The sequence below is a fragment of the Vespula pensylvanica genome, chromosome 2 (assembly GCF_014466175.1).
Source record: "Vespula pensylvanica isolate Volc-1 chromosome 2, ASM1446617v1, whole genome shotgun sequence".
Taxonomy (NCBI): domain Eukaryota; kingdom Metazoa; phylum Arthropoda; class Insecta; order Hymenoptera; family Vespidae; genus Vespula; species Vespula pensylvanica.
This window is the reverse complement of record NC_057686.1, coordinates 2,216,393-2,238,921: the sequence shown is the minus strand read 5'-3', so window position 1 is coordinate 2,238,921 and position 22,529 is coordinate 2,216,393. Positions and strand designations below refer to the sequence as shown.

The window sequence follows — 22,529 nt, the reverse complement described above, 5'->3', positions numbered from 1 at the left end:
TAATTGTTAATGAAAATTTCATAATAAAATTTAATTTTATATAATTACGTTTCATATGTATCTTAATTCTTATTATATATCTGATAATTAACAAATTTGTATTCGAACAAATTTTTTCTTTCTGCACTTTCTTATCGACCGATAATCGAAATCGAAATATTTTCGATGTCAATCAAAAATTTTGTGATAGGATCTAATTGAATATAATTTTTTATTATATTCGATAATTAAAGATTAGTAAAAAATAAACAATATTGAATTGAATTATTTCTTTTAACACTGTTTTATCGACCGATACATCGCAATGACCGATACAAAATCTCAATTATTAATACAAATTTTATGAATAAAATTTATAGTATAGATATTAGTATTTTTATATTAATTTTCATATATATTTATATATATATACATAGAATGATCGTATTTAAAAAAAAAAAAATAAACCTATTAATGAAGAATTATAAGCAACGTAAAAAAACAATTTTACATTCATTGTATACACGTATAAATGTATGTATATAAAATTTGACTTGTACTAATTCTAAAAAGTTATATATATATATAAAAAAAAGAAAAAAGAAAAATGCTTGCATGTCAGGCAAATTTGAAGTGTAAACGAGTCTATGTGTTGTATTAGTTATAACACTGGGGCTGATTGCAGAGCGGCAGACCTCGTGCACAATTTATCTGCGACCAGGATAATATGTCTACTCGAATCACTGTGAAAGAGATGGAAAACAATAATAATCACTATGGAGGACTACGTGGTGGACGACCATTCGCGTTCGGACCGACAAATAGCCTTGCATCCGCAAGTCGTATAATCAATCATCATTTCTTCGGATCGATTAGCGGTCCTAGGCATTACAGTACAGGTAATTGTTTATTTATATGTTAGGAATCAGATCTAATATATATATATATATATATATGTATGTATGTATGTATGTATGTATGTATATATATGTATAATACATTTGTTTTTGTTGTTTTAATTTTATTGTTTATCTTTTTTCACATTTCTGTATATATAATTATTATATAATAATTGTTAATATATTTGCTTTTTTATATTTATGTAATGTTTCTCATAATTTTTTTTTTTTTAGTTATACAAAAAGTTCGTTAATATATATATATATATATATATATATATATATATATATATATGTATATTTTTATACTGGATGTACCTTTTTTATTAGATAGTAAAATGATAGTCTTTCAAACGTTTAAAAAAAGAAAGTAGACATTTTATGTATTAATTCTCTATAATATATACCATCTATAAACTTTTCGTATTCATGTTTATATAAATATTATATAATATGGAAATTATAGTATAACTTATATTAGAATATAGTTATACTATACTAGACCATGTACATAAGATATATAATGTAATATAATTGACTACAATTGAATTAATTTTGAATGAAATTATTTTGAATAAAATTGACAAAAAAAAAAAAAAAAAGAAAACGAATAAACCCACATACACAAACAGATATATAGACCTTAAAATTATATAATATATTATAGAGGGTTATATAATAAAAAAAAAAAGAAAGAAAGAAAGAAAGAAAAAAAAAAAAGAAAAGGAAAAATAAATCGGTACGTTGATCGATGCAATCAAGATACGGCAAACACAAGTCGTAGATACGCTTAGAATTTGAAGCAGCTTTTTATTTCATTAACTTCGTTAGAACGTTACGTTCGCGTGTTACGAATCAGAAAAGACGGATAGAAATTTTTTGACATTTTCAAAGAGGTCTTAAAACATACATATGTTCTTAGTAATCAATAAATACATAAAGAAATACATTCGATTAAATGACTTTGTCCTTGTATAAATCGTAACCTACTTTGCTCGTATTTATATACACATACATACATACATACATACATACATACATACATACATATATACTTCATATTTATATATATGTATATTCGCGAGAGTTTTTCAAGCGGATTGTAATGAAATGATGAATCGGAAGTTTCAAAAGAAAAAAAAAAAGAAAAACTTTTCTTCTTCTTTCCTTAATTAATTAAAAAAATAATTAATAAATCACTTGAAAGTTGGAGAAAAAAACATACCCACGCGGAAGGACGAAAAGACTAAGAAAAAAAAATAGAAAATAGAAAAAGAGAGAAACGCAAAAAATTTGGGCATTTCAGGCACAAACGCCGCCGCCGAAAGCAAGCTTTCATTGTCAGCAGACTCGATAGACAGCGAAGGTGTACCATTCATAGATAAACATCGTGTCGCTAAATCGATTTTGAAGAAATCAGAAAGTAGCAGCAATTATTACAACAATGTTGGCGATTCCGATACGGAAAAATTAATAACCGATAATACGTCAATGGGAAGTATGTGTGATAACGAGACACGTCCGAAACATCAGCAACAACAACAGCAGCAACAGCAACCGGTGTCACCACTTTTATCGAGGCAAGTTCTCGAATCCATCTTCAGAACTAACAACAATGCTGAAAGGGACTTTTCGATTGATCAAACCGATGGGAAAAATTGTATTGCCAAGATACCGAGATTACTATTCGACGATGTCCTTGAAGGTATCTTCTAATCGATCGTTGTACTTTTATATTTCTTTATGTATATATATATATATATTATATATATTTATTTTTTATTATTTAATATAATAAATCATAATAATTTTATTAACCCTAACATTCTATAATCTGTTCCAGAAGAGAAACATGCACGTGATGAAACAGTAGCAGAGAATAAAAATAAAGAAACTGAGGAACATAGGCAACGTACGAAAGTGCATACGGACGAAGCTTCGAAGGACAGTCAAACGATGTTGATATGTTCATTAAGACCATACAAAGTTGTTAGGAAATCCGAAGAAAAGAGAAAACCCGTATCGAATAAATCGTCGACTACGAGTAGTCACAGTTGTGCAACTTACAAAAGCTCCGACACGAATTGTCTTCCTCAAGAGTATCGTTTTTCATCGTAACCGATATCGGTATCAATTCATTCTCCTACTCTTCACGCGGATTCTATATAATTATTGTTTTCAATCGAGATTTAATCCTCTATAACATCATACATATATATGTATATAACATTCAAATAGAAACATTTTTATATTTATTTGGAAATTTTATTTCATATTATTGGCAAAGAATTTTTATTAATTTTTTTATTTTATATATGTTTGAAATTCTTTTTATATTTTTTATACTTGGTATATACTATATCTCCTATTTCTTATGCTATACTTAATATACTACACCATTAGTATATTATATTAATATATTATAATACTAACAATGAGTATTATTATACTATATCAAAAATATAAATATAATTAGTATAATAATGAAAATATATAACAATATAAGATACAAAAAAGTTTAATTAAATTATGCTAAATTATATCATAATTATATGCTATACTAAATTATACTATAATTGTATACTATACTAAAAAGTATAATTATACTTAATATATTTATAGTATAATATAATATTATACTTTTTAGTATATTTAGTATAGTAAAGTATAGTATAGTTAGTATCTTATTAGTATAGTATAAAAAAGTATAATTATACTTATTGTTAGAGAGAAAGATAAACTAAATGTTATATCAATATATTATACTAAAGAAAAATTATTTAAGTATATTATAGTATAACAATACCATAATTTTTTACTAATATAAAGGTAATACTATAATTATTATTTTGAATCCAATAAAAAAAAATTGGATATTATAGAGGATTAAACCTTTGTGAAGTTAAATCATTGATCATTTCGACAATTTTTTATTTTTTATTTATTTTTCCATATCAACGATGATAATAATTTAGAAATTAAAACACAAAAAAGAAAACAAAAAAAAAGAGTCGAGGAATGAAAAAAGAAGTAAATAATTTTCCACTTTATGGATCGACGTGAATTTTCATAGCGATTATTCTCAAAAGGATGAGATGAATACAAATTTACTAAAAATGAAACTAGATCTCCTTCAAAAAAAAGGAGACAAAAAGCAGAAAACAAAATTCGAAAAGTAACTAAAGAAACTAAAAGATTCTTGAGTCTTCAAAAATCATAAAGATTGAATTAAAAAAAAAAAAAAATTAGAAAATTAAAAAAAACCAATTTGAATTGAATTAAGAAACAAACTGATAGAACTTAAAAAATAAATATCTACTTGCCGTCGCTGATTCTTCGTCAAAATTGTATGTCTGTGTATATATATGTATATATATATATATATATATATACATATATATATGTATGTATATGTATATGTATATGTATATGAATATTATATAAAGTAAACGAGATACGCGTTTATCATAAAGAAGTCAAGGGCCTTTAAAATGACCTCTAAAATGGGAGAAGCAATTGACTTTTACAAAAGCAATTCACGATTATCAAAGAAATTAAGGTCCTTGTCTTCTAGGAAACGCAGTCGTGCTCTAGTTTGCAGTAGATAATCTTTCAAAAAGGGGAATTGAAGGACACCTGAAGGACATTGTCCTCTATCTATAAAAAGAAAAAAAAAATACTTTTTACTGCATAAATTTAGATTAAGAATTAGAAATGAAAGATATATTCATCGATAAGAGAAGATAAAAAAAATACGTCGGCTGTACATACATAAATTATTCTTGAAAAGAAAAATGATACAAATGTTGATAATAAGAAAGAGAATATACATACATGGCAAATGTACAAAAAAAAAAAAAAAAAAAAAAAAAAAACAGAAAATGATATCACAAGCAATATCATGAACTTGCATCAATCGTTTAAAAAATAAAATAAGATAAAGTAACTAATGAAAATTACGAGAACATTGATGCGAAAGAAAATTTGGCAGATATTGGAAAAAAAAAAAAAAAGAAATGAAAATAAACGAAAGAAACAAGAAAAGAAAATTTATAAAAATATTGATAACAAAAAAGAAATATGGCGGACGTACAAAAAAAAGAAAGAAAAGAAAGAAAAAAAAAAGAAACAAGAAAAATGATATCGCAAGCAATAGATATGCTATTTTGTCTTTTCCCTTTTTTTATTTTCCTTTTTTTCATTTTCCCCATATTTATTATTAGTATGCAAAAGAAATTGATTAAACGCCATTAAAAATATATAATGTTTCCGGTACGGCCCAATAAACCTTGAGTAAGTAATCATTAAGCTAAGTCGAGCTTTGCGTGTCGAGATTATGATGTATGCATTAAATAAGAAAAAGAAAAAAAAAATAATTAGAAGGAGAAAAAAGAAGAAGAAAAAAAGAAGAGAGAAACCGACGAGAGAAAAAGCGACGAATAAATAAAAAGAAATATTCACAAACCATAAAGATACTAACACACCGAAGTTCGTGATTTAAATCTAACTAGAGTCTGAAAAACAGGAAAAAGAAGAAAGAATATGTAAACGAGTTTAGATCTGTTGATCTTAACGAGCTATAAAGAAAAAGAAAAAAAAAAACGGATAAAAAGTAAAATAAAAAAATATAACGATCGTATATATGCGATTTATGTGAATTTCGAAAAATCTCTCTCTCTCTCTCTCTCTCTCTCTCTTTCACTCTCTATCTCTCTTCGTTTTATTCACTTACATAATTTTAATTAAAATAAATATTCTGAGCTGAAATAAATTCAGTCTTTTAATTAATTAATTATTTAATTAAATAATTAATCTTTTTTTAATTCTATTTAACAACAAGTTTCTAATCCTTTCAATCGATCGATTGAAACATCAATCGCGATGTTACGATTACCGTAAAAGAAAAGAATTAAATAAATATATAAAGAAATAAATAAAAAATCAGAGAGAGAGAGAGAGAGAGAGAGAGAGAGAGAGGAAGAGAGACAGTGTTGAACAAAAGTAAACGCGTGGAGTTAAATTGGCGAACTCTCAACTATACTGCCTTACTTAAAGTTCCCAAAAAAAATGGCTGCTCCTTTTGAAATGATCGATCCTCGTTAAAGAAAAGGATAACAATAATTTTCTAAAGAGCCGCACGGTATAATGTGAATGATCTATCATAAATAATATACATAAAGATATATATGTGTATATATATATATATATATATATATATATATATATATCCCAAACAATATGGAATTGTACTATATAAATGATATAACATACATTTCGATGCAAGTCGTTTGACCAAAAGAAGAAAGAAAAAAAAGGACAGAACAAAAATAAAACAAGACAAAATTATTTTGAAATTGATCGATGATAGATCAATGATCGATATTGATCGAATTGATATATATTTATCTGGATCATATAACGTATCGACTGCCTCGATTGATAACACGTTTGAAAAATTGACTAACTAATGAATATAAATATAATGAAGGGAAACTTCGAAATATATATACAATATATATGTATATACTGGGTGTTCCAAATAAACTGTTACGAATTTTTATTTTAGACACACATCATGTTCGTGAATAAGAAAATTTATCTGATTTTAAAGCACAAGTATTTTTGCATTTATTGTTTTTTATTTGATGAAAGATATTCAGAACGTTTCAAGATCATTTTTTTTTTTTCTGTTTTAATATTTTTCTATAAAAGCAACATATTCTATTAAAAAAAAAAAAAAAAAAAAAAAAAAGGAAGAAAGAAGCGAAAGAAAAAAGTAGGTAACAAAACAAAAAAAAATCTAATAACATTTGTCTGAAGTATTTTTTTAATCGATCTTCAATTTTTCGAGATATATAAACAAAATATCTGTTTTTGAGATAAACATTTATAACGTTTTGTTTAATATAAATAACACCCGGTATATATAAATAAATAAATATATATATATATATATATAAAAGTCGGTTAATTTCCGCGTTTGCTTCCGTTCAATTCCCTTTCACTGTCGTCGTATGAAAATATCAAATCCTCGTTAACTATAATAATAATATCGTTAGAGTATGTATAAAATTGTTTATTCGATTAACAATTTAACGAATAATAATAGCGCGCTTATAATTGCACGGCTATGATGCGCTGCTAATCGAACAAAAAGGAATTAAGAAGAAGAGAAGAAAAAAAATTAATAATAATAAATAATTAAATAAATAAATAAATAAAAGTGTACTTCGTACGTGCTTAAAAACGTTCATCGTCAAAGTTGAAAGAGTAAATGGAAAGTTTAAAAAACCGAAAAAAAATACTAATAATAATAATAATAATTAAAAAAAAAAAAAAAGCAGCAAGAGCAAGTAAACAAGCAATCAGCAGCAGCAGCAGCAGCAGCAGCAGCAAAATATTTAGAACGTGCTCGTATAATATCGTAGAGAGACTCGAGATATCATCCATGTATAGTAAATTCAGATACCGGTGTCCAACCGTATTAAACTATCTCTGGTTTGGTATAATAATTTAAAAAAATAAACAAACAAACGAACGAACGAACAAATAAACAAATAAACAAAAATTCTTTTCAAATTAAAATGAAGAAAGGAAAAACAAAATTTAATCTGATGATTTCAGAAAAAAATATTTGAAGCTCGACCTGGATCGAATTTGACAAGAGAAAAAAAATATATACATATATATATATATATATATATATAATATAAAAATGATAAATAATTTGATATAACACCTCTAAAATGAAAATCAAAAATCTAAAAATATTCGACTGATCGCTCGTCACATGTTTTTTATTTTTGTTGTTTTCTATTTTTACTTTTTTTTTATTTCTTTTTCTTAAAAAAAAAAAAAAAAAAAGAAAAAAATTTGGAGGAACACTACGATGATAACGAGTCGTATCTTATCTTGTTGACTGTATCTCGATCTTATCTTTAAAAATGATATTGTGAAAATGTATATCGAAGCATCATCGACGAAGGAAGGACATATCTGCGCAACATCGTTTCTATTTATTGTTATAGTAGATCGTAGAGGGAACAGTTGTACAGTTGCGAAAAGAAAAACAAAGAAAAAAAAAAGAAAAGAAGAAAACCAAAAAAAAAAAGGAAAGAAAAGAAAAAAACAATTATGCAAAGAAAAAGAATTAATATCTTCCCTTATATTTTTCATGTGAGGGAATCATTGTTATGCTGGTGGTCTAAACTCTAAAGTTCGAGCCTCGAGTAATTTATTATTATACTTTTCTTCTTCAAACTTATCTTCTCGACATATTCATACGTATACATGCATATATATATATATATGTATATATATTTAAATTTTCTATTTTTGTTTTATATTAATAATTAAAAAAAAAGAGAGACATTAATGAGTCTTTTCATTCAACATTCTCATTTTTTCATATATCTCTTTATATATATATATATATATATATATATATATATATATATATATATATATATCTATAATTTTTGAATAATGTTTTATAATAGATCTATAATATATTTTTATATTTTAATAATATTTTATAATTATCTAATAATTTATGTATATAAAATTATAGATTTAATTTCTTTAAATTATAATTTATATATGTAACATTTTATATATAAATTTATGTACATATTAAAAATAATATATATATATATATTAAATATTGAATTAAAAAAATTAGCAGATCAATATCTTTTTAAATTGTTATATATCTATATATGTATGAAGGTATATGTATGTATGTATGTATGTATACGTTGAAAAACAATTTTCACTTCGAGTCGACACTGGCATCGGAATATACAAGGTTGCTAAAATCGCGTGAAAAGGAAAGATACATGTAATAATATTTCCATAGTAAAGATAAAAATCTTCCTTCCCTGACCCCTTTCCTTTTTCGCGAATGATCTCGATCGTTTTCGTACCTGTTATATTCAAAGTTAGATCTCAATACCTTGTCCCGCTTAAGATTTTTAATGAAAGGAAAGAAAAAAAAATAATAATACTAATAGATAAAAATAAATAAATAAATAAACAAATAAAAATAAGTCAGAAAGCGGATCAATGTCTTCTGTAAGCTACTGTAGTTAAAAGTAGAAAGTTCCTAGAGAGTGTACAGTCGGTTATTACTATTATTATTATTATTATTATTATTATTATTATTATTATTATTATTATTATTATTATCATGACAATTATTGTTATATTATTTATTATTTAACAATTAATGATAATTATAATATTAGTCCACCTAGCGGTGTAATAGTACAAAGAAAAGCCACGTCGTAGACGTATCGTGACATATGGATATGAGGAAGCTGATTAGTTGATTAGATAGTGAAGAAATACTGATGTCTCTTTTTGGCACATTTATTTTTATTATAGCAAACGAGCAAACAGAAAGTCTTAAAAAAAGTATAATTGTTCTACGTTCAATCGTTAATCCGAAAAAAAAAGCTATTAACTTTTATTACAACTTTCTCTAATCTTTATTTTATTCTAATATCAAACCTTTCATTTAACATATTAATTTTTTTGATATATGATGAAAAGACATTTGCATGATACATCGAAGTATTTCATACACTACCTGATCAAACCAAGTTGATCGATCATATAAAATGATTATTTTCTTGGTCTTGCGAGGCCTACTCTTCTGTAATTGTAAGATTCAATAGTATGTGAAAAAAAAAATAAAACTGCAAGAAAGAGATAAAAGTTTTTTGTTCGTTACAACTAGCGATAATTTTAGAGCTTGCCAATGTCATGAATTACTAGTTACTTTTTTTTTATTAATTAATAACACAAATAGAAAATTATATTTTACAATAGATAGTCAATCTTTAACAATTTCACCTTTAACAATTCAAATAAAAATAATTCTTGCACGATTATTTCACGTTAAGTCTCTTCGAATGTCTTTTTACGTTATTTGAAATATTTTTTTGAGTAAGAAATTTTTTGCTTCGAAATCGATCACAAATTGTTTGACAGTTCACGAAATTGCAATTATTCTTTACCACCTTTTATAAAAAAAAGAGCACTTTTATCGCATCATATCCCTCGTTGAATCGTAGAAAATATTTCATTTGTAATTAGCCGAATAGTTTAACAATAAATATTATATGCCAGGGATTTACTTTATTGGAATGTCATTTACTATACAAGAATATAATCACATATTTTGAGTTACAATGAAAGCAATCGTACAATCGGAGTATAATAAGCGTACTTTTTTTATTTTCTTTTTTTTTTTTTTTTTTCTTTTAATCATCGATCCGTTATTGTATCAAATGTAGAAGTAGATTAACTCGAAGCTGGTGGTGGTGCATTTACAGTTTCGGTAGTCGTACTTGTACTGTCGGATACGATTGGTTTCTCTTGAAGCTCTAACCATGGCAATCGTTTTTGCAACTCGAGCCTATTTAACAATGTTTTTTTTTTTTAATTAATTGAATAATTAATTAAACATTATATGACACATGATAAAAAGCTTAATATCTTGTTTCTAAATATTTCTTCTTTTTTTTTTTTCATTATTTATTTATTTTCATATTACCTGTATTTTGGATGACTGATCGCATAAACATATGGATCGATACAGGCAACACTTTTGCAAAAGCATGCAGGTATCATAGTAACGCCGGGAGTAAGCAACGCTTTGTTTCCAAATGCACCGATCATAGCAAGTACTGCGTATGGTGTCCATGCGGCAACAAATAGGAAACAGATCGTAATGGCAGCCTAAAAAATTAAAACAATGTTCTAACATAAGAAGTTTTAACATAAGAATCGATCTAACAGAATATTGATTAAATTTAATAATATACCTTTGCTATACGAATTTCAGCAGATTGAGCATTCTGATTAGCGTTACTTCGTAGACTTTCAACGTTCATCTTTTTTGCTTGTTCTCGAAGAGCCTTTTCGTGATTAACAACATGACTAACAATTTGACTGTAATAATACACAATAAGTGACATTGGTACGCAATAGGAGAAAATAAATAAAGTTAAGACAAAGTATCTTGTTTCAGCAGTATCAGTTAAATAATCAAAGCTACAGCTTGTAAGAAATCCTTCAGGTACATAACGACCCCAAACACCCATGGCAGGCATTAATACCCAAGGCAAAACGTAAACCCAAATTAATCCGACGAAAAGGATCACTTGACCGCGTGATAATTTCCCATCCAATGGTCTGGCTATGGTACTAATGAAAAAAAAAAAAAAAAAGAATAATATTAATATATCCATGAAATTATTTTATTTATTTTGAAAAGAAAAGAATTGTTTATATTACCTGTATCTGTCATATGCTATCGCAGCATTAGTTACCGCTGCACCAATACCAGACAATGAACCAATCGTAGCAAAAATCTGACATGCCAAATTGCCCAAAGCAAAGCCCGTGTTAAATGAATTGTATATAAAAATTGGTGTCTTCATCATCATGGCAAAATCGCAAATCGCAAGATTCACCACGAACATGTTCGAGGGAGTCCTCAAAGATTTGGCACTATCGAAAAGTAAAAAAAATAAAAAAGAATAAAAAAATAAAAAATATATAAAAATAAAAAAGATAATAGAAAAAATAGAAAAATAAAAAGAAATTTACAAGGAATTTGTAACTCGAATGGAATCGAAAAAGAAGTGACACTGATATAAATTAGCTAAAGATTAATCTGAAGGGGGAGGAAAAAAGAATGTTAACTTACGCGCAAAATATCCATATGACGAGACCATTGCCAAGCAAGGCAATAAATGTGAATAATATGTATAACAGGGCCAGTATGTAATGAAGGGAGGGATTAGGCTCAGGAAAGACCAGCCAATGTTCCGGTATATGGACCAATTCTTCGGCAGGGACGTTCCATCCTAACAAACGTGGTGGGCCTGCTGGTAGAACTCTCGCCTCCCAATGAATACTGTCGTTGAACATGTTGGTGGTCACCGTCTGCCAGTCCCTCACCTTGTTTTTGAATTAACCAAGACGTGGCCTTTTATACCATATCTGTTAAATTAAATCCATGAAACCTTTAATCAGCTCGATGATGTGGCTTCATTCGAGGATCAGCCGCGGATCATCCCTTAGTTACCGTTGGTCAGCAAGAGCAAGCTTCAAAGTCAAATCAATCGATCTCGAACTATAGTATACATTTTTGTCTTCATTGGTGTTGATTCTTTTCCCATAGTATCTTATCTCTTATCGATTTCGTTCCATTGAAATATTCTGTGATCTCCATTTATGTACGGAAAAAAAGTAGAAATTTAATCCAACAAATCGGTTCCTTTAAAAGATTCTATTTCCTTGGATATATATATATATATATTTATTTATTTATTTATTTATATACATATATGTATATATGTACATATATATTGCTAGTATTTTCAGTATTATGATAATTCTTTTCTCTTATATTTTATATAAAAATTTAATACATAAAGTACAGTTGCATTACTTTAAATTCCTTCATTCTGCATTTCCACATTTCTGCGTTCAGTATATAAACATACCGATCGTACTAATCATATTTTCCTTTTTTTTCTTTTTTTTTTTTTTTTTTTTTTTTTTTTTTTTTTTTTTTTTTTTTTTTTTTTTTTTTTTTTAACGAAATATTGGAAAGCAAATACTCGTAATAAGAAATAAAATGACACGAAGAAACTAAACGTGATATATTGAATAAATGATAAAAGCAAGAAACTCTATGAAACTATAATTGAAACTAATAAATATCAATGTCATTCTCTTCCTTGCCTTTCGGCAGATACATCGCTTAAAGTATATGCTGGTAAATAATTAGATGGATTTTGAGGATCCTTCAATAAAGGATTCGGCAGTGTTGTTGTTTTTGTGCCAATACTTGTGTAACCCTTGTCATATAATGAACAATATGGTACTTTGTGTTTAATTAAAAATTGCCACACTTGACTATACGTCCAGTATAATATTGGATTGACTCTCATTATGTTTGGCCATCCTGAATCGGTAACACTAAATGTTTTTAATTTTTCTGACCCAGGATCTCCTTTTCTCATACCCATTAGACTTGCTTTTAAGTAATTTTTATCATGCAAAAGTTTATCCAATGCTAAACGCAACGGCGGTTCCTTTCTAATTAATTCTAAACCATAATAGTTAGCTGCTTTTTCTACAAATGCTTCCACCTATAAAATCATACTAATAGTATTCAAGTTATGTATCATATTTGCTGTATGAATAGATTTAAATATATTTATACCTCTAAAAATGGATCAGCTGCTACGTATAAACATAATGGAGGAGAAATTTTGCGCAATGCACAAATACAAGCAGCTAAATGTAACACAACCGTACAATCCTTCCCACCATTGAAACTTAGAAAAATTTCATTTGAATCATATCTATAAAAAATATATTACAAGTATGTATATACTTAAGCGATCATTTGCGATACCTATAATGATAAACTTACTTATTATAGCATTGTTCCAAAATGTCAATTGCACACTGCACGTGTTCCTCGTTATTACTATTATTAATAACAACTTCTGCTTGTTCGACACTAAATCTTTCTTTTATATTCTGAATGATATGAGTTGGTATACATGAAATCAACTCTTCTTTTGCTTTAATGACATCGTTTTCAAGTCCTTCGAATGTAATTCTTACAAAAGTATTCAAAAAACTTGGTTCTCCTTGAGGATAACTTCCTATATTCACTTTGCCTTTCCAACGTTGTGCTTGTTCATCCAATATCTTTACTAATGATAATTCATCCGATTCAATATCAACGTAATCAAAATGTAATGGATTACCTTTCTTTAATTTAGGCATAATTGTATCTACTGCAGGTTTAAAATATTTTGGAGAACCAGGAAGAACATAAATATTTGAAATCTTGATCACTGCATAATCATCTAAAAAAACATACGAAACTTATACTTTCCAAAGTCTACTACTATTTAACGACTGATTTATATTCACGAAAGTAATATCTACCAGTTGAATTAACATAGATAAGATCGCAAGGACATGGTACTATAGATAAACGTTCTATTTCAGTCTTTCCAGTAAGTAACTTTGTGTAAAATTTCAACAACTCTTGGTGTAACTCAAGTTTTACTTTCAATGCTTTCGCAATCCCTTCGTACGTAACATCGTCGTGCGTAGGACCAACTCCACCAGATGTAAACACAATGGAATATTTTTGGGATGCCTCAGAGACTTCTTGTGCGATTTCTTCTACCTAATACAAAAACCTAAAAGTAGTAAAATTGTTTATAACATATGAAGAGTACATATGAGTCATGATCGATAATACTTTCTTAGAAAATAAAATAAAAGTTATAAGAAATTAAATTAATAGTTACAGTAAAGTTATACGAAATAAATTGCCATTAATTTGTACTCTTCATACGTATACATGCATAAAGATAAATATATTTTTCTCTTGATTTTTAAAATAGAAAAAATTTGGAATACACACTATGTCAGGTACCACTGTTACTTTACAAAGCTTCACTCCCGTAGCTCTTAATTTTTGTGCCAAATATGATGTATTTGTATCTACGATTTGTCCGCGTAAGATTTCATCGCCTATCACGATCAGTCCTGCTGTATACACCTCCATTCCAGTGTAATCTCTAAGTAAATTGAGATAAGAAAAGATACATTAATCAGTATGCATAACTAATGTATAATCTATATGGATGAAAATTATGAATTATTATAGTTCCGTATATCATACAGGATTTGGTAGAAAAAGGATGATAAAAACGCACTTGTTAAATCATATACACATATATTTATTTATTTGTATAACAAATATAACAAATATAATATTTTTTATTAATTGTATAAAAAATTATCTTCGATACAAATAAGTTAAACTCTCATATTTGCATTTGTTCTACTAAAGTTGCTGTCGCGTCAGTTTGTACTGGCATTACACTTCTGATTATTTTTTTATTTGCTTGTTTCTGTATTTTTCCAGTATTAGATTTCTTCTTAGGAACTGATCTACACACTTCTTGATGCAATTCCTTCATTTGTTTGTCAATGTACGCCATTTTATCCTTTGTTCTTGTTAATGTTGTCTTTTTTGTTGTTGTTTCGTTTGCTTTTAAATCTAACTAATAAGAGAAGTATTCATGTTTTATTTTCACAAAGTATTTTTTATTATAAAATTTATTTTCAAGACTCACAATGAATATTTCAATGCTATTATTTTAGAAACTTACTTTTTTCAGATTTTTCACCATTTTCTCAGCTTTAGATTTCAATTTAATACTACGGGCTGTTGGTACTTGGAATACATTTTTGGTCTTATGCAAACCTTTCTTTTTTCCCATCGTCGTCTTTATCTCTATAAGTCAAACAAGAATTGCTATTCGTATCAGTAGAATTTACATGGAAATCGGTACATTCTTCTATTTTTTGTTTCTTCGTTGCTGGCTCCTCGCCTTTAAATATATTTTCAGTTAGCAAAAACGATACACGAATCATTTCTTTATTCGGAGAAACATCTCTAACGTTATGGATATCGACCAATGAATCGGGGTACAACTTGCAACCAAGTTTGTTCTCTACTAATAATTTTGCAGCTTTGCAAGCATCTTCATTTTTTGGTAATTTCACAAAACAATAAAGATGTATTATAGGTGGATTAGAACAGACTTTCTTTATTTCTTCTAGAGTAAACCAATTTGGAAGCACATCTAAAAATTCAATAGCTAATGCTGGTAGATTCATAGCTATGTGTTCCTTACCAATTGCATTATTATTTCTTCTATTGAGAATATCAGTTCTAACTATATCTCTTAAAAAATCTCTACCATCCATATTGAAACTTCGGAAATTCTGTTTGATTTTATTAATAACAGCATTTTTTTGTAGCCACTTGTACGATTCAGGATTTAGATCATTTGCAAATACTTGAATTTTTTTGTGAGCTGCAGGAATAGCAAAAGGTCCTACTCCTGCAAAGACATCGTATAAGACGTCGTTAACTTTCATGTACTTCAATAAATTCATATGTTCTGTGGATAATCGTGGATTCCAATAAACTTGAGCGAAATCAAATTGATACGTTCTGCCATTTTCTTTGACCGTAGTCACAGTATTGTTATCACCAGCCAATATTTCCATAGTAAAGTGACGAAATGTCGTGTCTATGGTATTTGTTTTATTTACAACTGTACGAGCAGTTGGTATTTTGTCAAGAAAAACTTGTCCGATGATATTCTTGTAAGGTAACTGTGCATCGCGCAAATTTAAATGTACTATATGCCCTATTTGACTAAACGATGTAGGCGTTTCAATCTCTACTGGAAGAATAGACTTAAATATATCTTCTGATCTCCAGTTTTCATATTTTAATGTCAACGGAGTTTTTCCAAAATATTCGTATTGGCCTTTTAGTAAGTTTCTATCAGCTTCATCAATATCTTCAAAATTTTTAACAATTTTTGGATTAAGGTAAATAATAATACCATCATCCATATTTTGAACTGGTTTTAAACACCGCATCCTAAGTAGATACTTTTTTAAGACAGGCATAAATTTTGAAATTGTAACTTTATACAATTTCAAACAAGGTATCTCTATAGTAGTAGTAAATGCATCACGATCCAAGCATGTCATACCGCGCACTGACACCGGAGGAACCAGCAAAGAAGTCATAATGGTTTTATGAAAGTAACGTAGCTGGCTTAAAATGGTAATGCTTCGTATAGTAATCTTGAGTCCCAGCATCTACAGGATCAGACACTGCTTAACAATATCATAAAATTGATTTATTAATCAATGAATCATTCTTGTAAAAATAATAATTCATTGATTATAACAATTTAGTATTAATTAATATCAAATTTATATACATTATAAGAAACGTTTCTGATTATCATGACAATCAAAATTTTTGCAAGAGTATCTGATCCTACATATTGAAAATGAACATTTATTTCCTTAAAGTTATTATCTATTTTTTATGAAATCCATCAAAGAAATAAAAATTTCGTCTTAACAATTCTAAAAACTAGATATTATTAACTAGATATTAATAAGTCTCATCAGACTATTATTAATTTTTTCATAAATGTAAAATCTTCAAAGTTAAATCTAATAATCATGCAAGCTACATTTTATAAATCAAAAATTCGATATGTGCATATCAACTATTCCACTAATTTGAAATCTTAAATCTTATCTAATATTACAATTCTATAACACAAAAAAAATAATTATTTACCTGAATTATCTACTCTCGAAAATATGTCAAAGCTGTATTAGAAGAGATATCAAATTTTATTTAAGAAAATAACGAGTTCAAGCACGTTTTATTTGACGACAGGACTGGCAATAATAGTTCATTTTTAATACTTCCTATGTAGCAAGAGATAATTTACTATCCGCCGATAAGGAAGTTCACTGTTTGTATAACTGCCATCTATCGAAAAAAAATGTCAACTCTAATACAAATGTAAACTGACTCCGGTAAGAATGTATTTTCTGTTTCTTCCTTTTTTTTTTTTTTTTATAAGTTGCTGTAATCGTATGCCATTGCTAGTAGACGACGAGTAGTTCTATCGGACGGCGCATAGCCAGCGTCGTTCCGCGGGCACTGTCTAGTACTTTTTTTAAACAATACGAATTGTTTTATTCGTTAACGAAAAGATAATAACTCTTTGAAAGCAAGCAAAATGGATCCCGAAGCTTTTCTAGATATGGCCAATCAGGTCACTAAATTAAAAATGTTTCCATACTTCGACATCGCTCATTCTTTACTTTGTGCTCTACACGTCAGAGAGGATTTGGGACCCGGTAAGTCCTAGCCTACCAGATTAAATCTAAATTTAAAACTTGCCGAGCTTATGCCCCGAGATAGCTTCTACGGTACTCTCGACTCATTTTCTCGACAAACCTGATCATTTACCACATTATATCATTATTTTATTATTACATTTACTATTATTATACAAATTTACTACGTCTATTTGGATATCAAGATTTCAAGAATATACTTTAAATAATACAAACAATTTTCAAGCAACTTTAACTTAGCTAAAAACATCTATTATTTTTCTATGATTTATACTTAATTAAACATTTTATTTAATTACTCTTTAGTATGGTATTATTTGTGTTTATCATTTTATAGTTATAATTTATTAAAATAATAAAACAAGAATCTTAAAGGTAAAAATCCATCAGATTGATATCCGGGCATGACTATAATTAAGTAAAGTGTCCAATTTGTGGAATCTATTTTCAGAATACTACTATGAAGATAATAATGTTATATACTTCAATCTTGCATATGTGTATACATAAATCTTATGTAATTATGATAAATATCAAAAAAAATTTTTATTCATTTTACAACATATTATAATATACAATATTATTTATATATACCTCAATACACTTAATATATTATCAATATTTTATAATTCTGTATAAAATTTATATTATATTAATTCGATAAATTTATATAATAATTAATTTGTAATTATGTTTGAAAAATGGATAAAAATAGATAACTAATCATATTTCTTAATGATCGGATTATATACGATTTTATAATTTTTGATAAAAATATATATTTTATTATTCTGATTAGCAGATGATAGTTCTGTTGTTTAATAATAATATAAAATATATGAATTATAAATATTATACTTTACGCTGCTGTGGATAAATTATATAATATGTATGTTACCCTGAATAAAGAAAATGATTTCTCAATAACTTTTACATGCGATCAAGCATGAAGGACATCTGTGTCATTAACAGTAGTTCCTAAGAAATGAATTCAATTCAAAGAAGTCTTTATATTTTCTTCTTACATCTATCAGCTGATGTAATTTAATATAATTGTATAAATTTTGTTTTTTTTTTCCTTTTTTTTTTTTTTTTTTAATTAAGTTAGATTTTTTATAAATCTTTCTACTTTAAATTATTATTTATAGTATCGGTAGGATAGAAAAGACTTTGATTATAACATGTTATTATTCTTTGATATAACAGGTGCACAAGCTTTTTCACGAAAGCATCCATTATCATGTTGGCTCTCTACGATGTTAGTAGTGTTCGCAAGTGGTATGCTTTGCAATGGATTATTAGGTGAACCAATTTTAGCTCCATTAAAAAACACACCGCAAGTAATAGTTGCAACTGTTGTTTGGTCAGTATATAAATATAATATATTAACTATACTTTTGTCATATATAACATTTATGATTTATTAACGCAAATTTATTTTTTTTAGGTATGTAGTATTTTATACACCATTTGATATTGGATATAAAATAGCTAAATTTTTACCAGTGAAAATTGCATGTTCTGCAATGAAGGAGATATACAGGTATATAAAACATTTCTTTTCATTTTTTCTACAAATAAATTATATTTATTTTTTGTTGCAGATGTAAAAAAGTTTACGACGGAGTGACTCATGCAGGAAAACTATATCCAAATGCATACCTTATCATGATATTAATCGGAACACTTAAAGGTTCGCCGTCTCATTAATTATAAATTCAAAAATTTAAAAAGTAATTACTTTTCAATTGTACTAAGAAGGAAAATATATTTTTTAGGTAATGGTACTGGATTTACAAAACTTTTTGAACGACTTATACGTGGTGTATGGACACCTACTGCTATGGAATTTATGCAACCTAGTTTGTAAGTATATTTTTTTTTATATATAAATCTAAATGTAATATATTGAATACCATAACATTAAAATTGATTTATATTTTAGCCCGACGAAAGCATCCATGGTTGCATCCATAATATTTGTATTAGATAAGAAAACAGCTCTTATTTCTGCACCCCATGCATTAGTATACTTTGGCATAGTCATATTCTTGGTTTATTTCAAGGTAAATTAGATTTTAGATAATATACATATCTCAAAAAAAAAAAATGACTATTACTATTTTATCTAATCTTTTTTACAGCTATCGTCCATTTTACTTGGCATTCATGATCCATTCGTACCTTTCGAAAATCTATTTTGTGCCCTATTTTTGGGTGGAATCTGGGATTCGGTTGCTATATTATTCGGTCGAGGTCAAGCATAGGATGAGAAAGTAGATGCTAAAAAAACAAATTAAGTATTCATGGAATATTCGAATATCCTTTTAACTGTATTCCTTATACAGTTTTTATGGATTATTCCACGTTATAGATTAATGTCTGTAACAAAAAAGCGAAGCGCGCTCGCGAAATAATGGAATTAAGATTTTACTGAATCTAGACAAATGATGTGTATAGTCGTAAAAATGACTTTTGACAAATTGTCAAACAACAAAGGTATACTAATTCTATATTGTACGTGTTTTTCTAGTTACCAAAGAACATCTCATTTTAAACAGTATAACAACCACTTGATAGACTGGTAATATTAATTCTCTTTACGAATAGAGAAAAAATATTGAGATGCTTAATTTATTCTCTAGTCATTAAATATATACAGTGTCCTAATTTTCAACATAATTAATTAATATCTCAACTATACGATGAAATACGTTCTATCATTTTTGTTCGTTCACCTAATCAATACTTTTAAAAAGTAATTTGTTACCTGAATTGAAGCTTCCTATTGTATTTTCTATAACACGAATCGTAGTTTTTGTACTATTCCATACAAGTATAAATCTATTTAAGGAATGCTCTTTTAATCATATACATATAAGTGCAAAAAATAATTTAATGCACTGAGTGATTCATAAGACATATTATATAAAATAAAAAAAAAAAATCTATAAAAGAAAATCAAATAATCTTCCAAGTATTGCATTCTACGAATTAAACAATAGAATTAAATAATAAGAGAAATGAGAAAACTTTTATACTATTTTATTAAAACGTATAAAAAAATGATACTTAGATCCTACATTTCTTAAATACAATATCGTATTTGTAATGTATTAATTAAAAATAATGGACAATGTGTATGTTGTTATTTGTACAATGACAATTATGAATAGTAGATGTGTATTTTATAGATGCTATACATTGTGTACATTTCAAATTTTCAAAACAAAATATTTTATTTATGAACGAATAATATCTCTGTTTTAAATTTTATGTGGAATATTATAGATATACGAATGACGATTATATTAATCTACCAAGTTTTAAAAAAGATTTTATTTATCGATAAAGCTGTGTATTTTATATATATATATATATATTTCTTTTTCATGTATATTTGTGTGTTTAGTCCGACTAAATGTGCACTACATTTTGTAAAGGATCATACTGGTTTTTTAATTGAACAAAATATAGTCACGTCTTCAAAATAAAATTTTATTTTTTTCGACATGATAGGTAATAGTCATTTTAATTGTATTAAATATAACTATATTATTCAATAACAATTTACAAGGTCATCATAATAATAATAATATATTATCAGTCTATAATAAATATTTACCAGTACTATCCATTGTAGTGCTTTATATATATATCCTAATTTATTATTTTACAGTTTTTAATAAGTTCCCCAAAAAGATGTACACATTATATATATATATATATATATATATATATATATATATATATATACATATATATATATGTATATACACACACACATACATATACATATACATTAAACATTATCAAAATACATATATTATATGACAAGTGAAAATCATACTTTGTCTACAATAGAAATAAATATGAAAAAATAGTTACATTATTATTCATAGCGTTATAATTTTACGATATATTAATTACACAAAGATGATTTATCTTTAACAAAATAAAACAATATTTCGAGATTACGCTGTAGAATTTTTATATTATTAACCTATAAAAGATACATTCTATAATATACATTCGATGAAACAATAACAAAATTTATTGTTAATCAACTTTATGATTAAAAAATATTGAACAAATTAATTTTTTAATATTCATTCATCCAACTGTAGAATCATTAAACGCGCCAAAAATGTAGCTTTTTATTGGTTGTTGAAAAGTAATTCGTATGTATGCCTACAGATGGCACTATAGTTAATCTTTTTAATAAACCATTATTAAAATAAAAAAAAAATTAATTCATATTAATAATTCATATTAACAAACGTAAAAATAAAATTAAGATTTATTAATGAAATACTAATTACAAATTATTACAAATAATTACAAATATCCATATTATTATATATTATAATAATTATTTATTATAATACAGTACGTACTAATTAACACAAATTCATAATCAACCATAAAGTAAACGTTTCAGTTTCTTATTTGAAACTCTAAGATAATGTCAGACGTTGTAAGATGTAAGAGAATATTTTCTCACGGGAAAATATCGTGAGAAAGTTATTTGCTCAACAGGTCATATCTAAAGAAAAATGTCTTCGTCAAGTTGGAAATCAGGTATTGATGTTACGTAAATAATCGTATAAGGAAAATGTAATTATAGGGAATATTTGTACGAAAACAAATACTAACTAACATGTATACGTACTTTCAAACATATATATATACACACATACATATATATATATATATATATATCATTTTTTCATTTATTGAAATATAATATGCAATATATAATAATCAACTCATATTACATTACATTTATACAGCTAATACATGAGACGTTTAAAAAAAAAACGAAGAAAAAACCAAAAAGAAAAA

At 26.6% G+C, this 22,529-nt stretch overlaps 4 protein-coding genes across 8 annotated transcripts in view; 2 read left to right on the top strand and 2 right to left on the bottom strand.

Moving 5' to 3' along the window:
* LOC122626996 (potassium voltage-gated channel protein Shab) overlaps positions 1 to 7,436 on the top strand; it is a 37,190-nt gene extending 29,754 nt beyond the window's left edge. For 2 of the 3 annotated variants that reach the window (XM_043807684.1, XM_043807683.1), the window contains 3 exons: positions 665 to 878; positions 2,185 to 2,583; positions 2,722 to 3,195. In XM_043807684.1, the coding sequence (XP_043663619.1) occupies positions 665 to 878; positions 2,185 to 2,583; positions 2,722 to 2,996 (888 nt within the window). In that variant the 3' untranslated portion in view covers positions 2,997 to 3,195. Of the gene's footprint in view, positions 1 to 664; positions 879 to 2,184; positions 2,584 to 2,721; positions 3,196 to 7,256 lie in introns of those variants that run through there. The other variant, XM_043807685.1, reaches the window with a different exon arrangement.
* A 2,563-nt stretch (positions 7,437 to 9,999) lies between these two features.
* LOC122637578 (opsin, ultraviolet-sensitive) lies at positions 10,000 to 12,167 on the bottom strand. The gene is made up of 5 exons (XM_043829791.1): positions 11,596 to 12,167; positions 11,181 to 11,396; positions 10,709 to 11,090; positions 10,438 to 10,622; positions 10,000 to 10,299 (listed from the first exon to the last, which is right to left on the bottom strand). The coding sequence occupies exons 1-5, from the start codon at positions 11,817 to 11,819 to the stop codon at positions 10,185 to 10,187; spliced, it is 1,122 nt and encodes a 373-aa protein (XP_043685726.1). The 5' UTR covers positions 11,820 to 12,167; the 3' UTR covers positions 10,000 to 10,184.
* A 374-nt stretch (positions 12,168 to 12,541) lies between these two features.
* Positions 12,542 to 17,352, bottom strand: LOC122637577 (FAD synthase-like). Of its 3 annotated transcripts, XM_043829790.1 has the most exons (6): positions 17,113 to 17,265; positions 14,350 to 14,506; positions 13,863 to 14,109; positions 13,336 to 13,780; positions 13,123 to 13,264; positions 12,542 to 13,048 (listed from the first exon to the last, which is right to left on the bottom strand). In XM_043829790.1, the coding sequence occupies exons 2-6, from the start codon at positions 14,491 to 14,493 to the stop codon at positions 12,623 to 12,625; spliced, it is 1,404 nt and encodes a 467-aa protein (XP_043685725.1). In that variant the 5' UTR covers positions 14,494 to 14,506; positions 17,113 to 17,265; the 3' UTR covers positions 12,542 to 12,622. The 3 variants fall into 3 exon arrangements, 1 of the variants encoding a protein (XP_043685725.1); XR_006329264.1 differs by lacking the exons at positions 12,542 to 13,048; positions 13,123 to 13,264; positions 13,336 to 13,780; positions 13,863 to 14,109; positions 14,350 to 14,506 and adding exons at positions 14,645 to 14,995; positions 15,104 to 16,631 and having other exon boundaries at positions 17,113 to 17,352; XR_006329265.1 differs by lacking the exons at positions 12,542 to 13,048; positions 13,123 to 13,264; positions 13,336 to 13,780; positions 13,863 to 14,109; positions 14,350 to 14,506 and adding exons at positions 14,645 to 14,995; positions 15,104 to 16,616 and having other exon boundaries at positions 17,113 to 17,352.
* A 64-nt stretch (positions 17,353 to 17,416) lies between these two features.
* On the top strand, positions 17,417 to 21,202 carry LOC122637579 (trimeric intracellular cation channel type 1B.1-like). The gene is made up of 7 exons (XM_043829792.1): positions 17,417 to 17,684; positions 18,891 to 19,047; positions 19,132 to 19,227; positions 19,289 to 19,377; positions 19,463 to 19,550; positions 19,630 to 19,750; positions 19,829 to 21,202. The coding sequence occupies exons 1-7, from the start codon at positions 17,564 to 17,566 to the stop codon at positions 19,949 to 19,951; spliced, it is 795 nt and encodes a 264-aa protein (XP_043685727.1). The 5' UTR covers positions 17,417 to 17,563; the 3' UTR covers positions 19,952 to 21,202.
* The last annotated feature ends 1,327 nt before the right edge of the window (positions 21,203 to 22,529 follow it).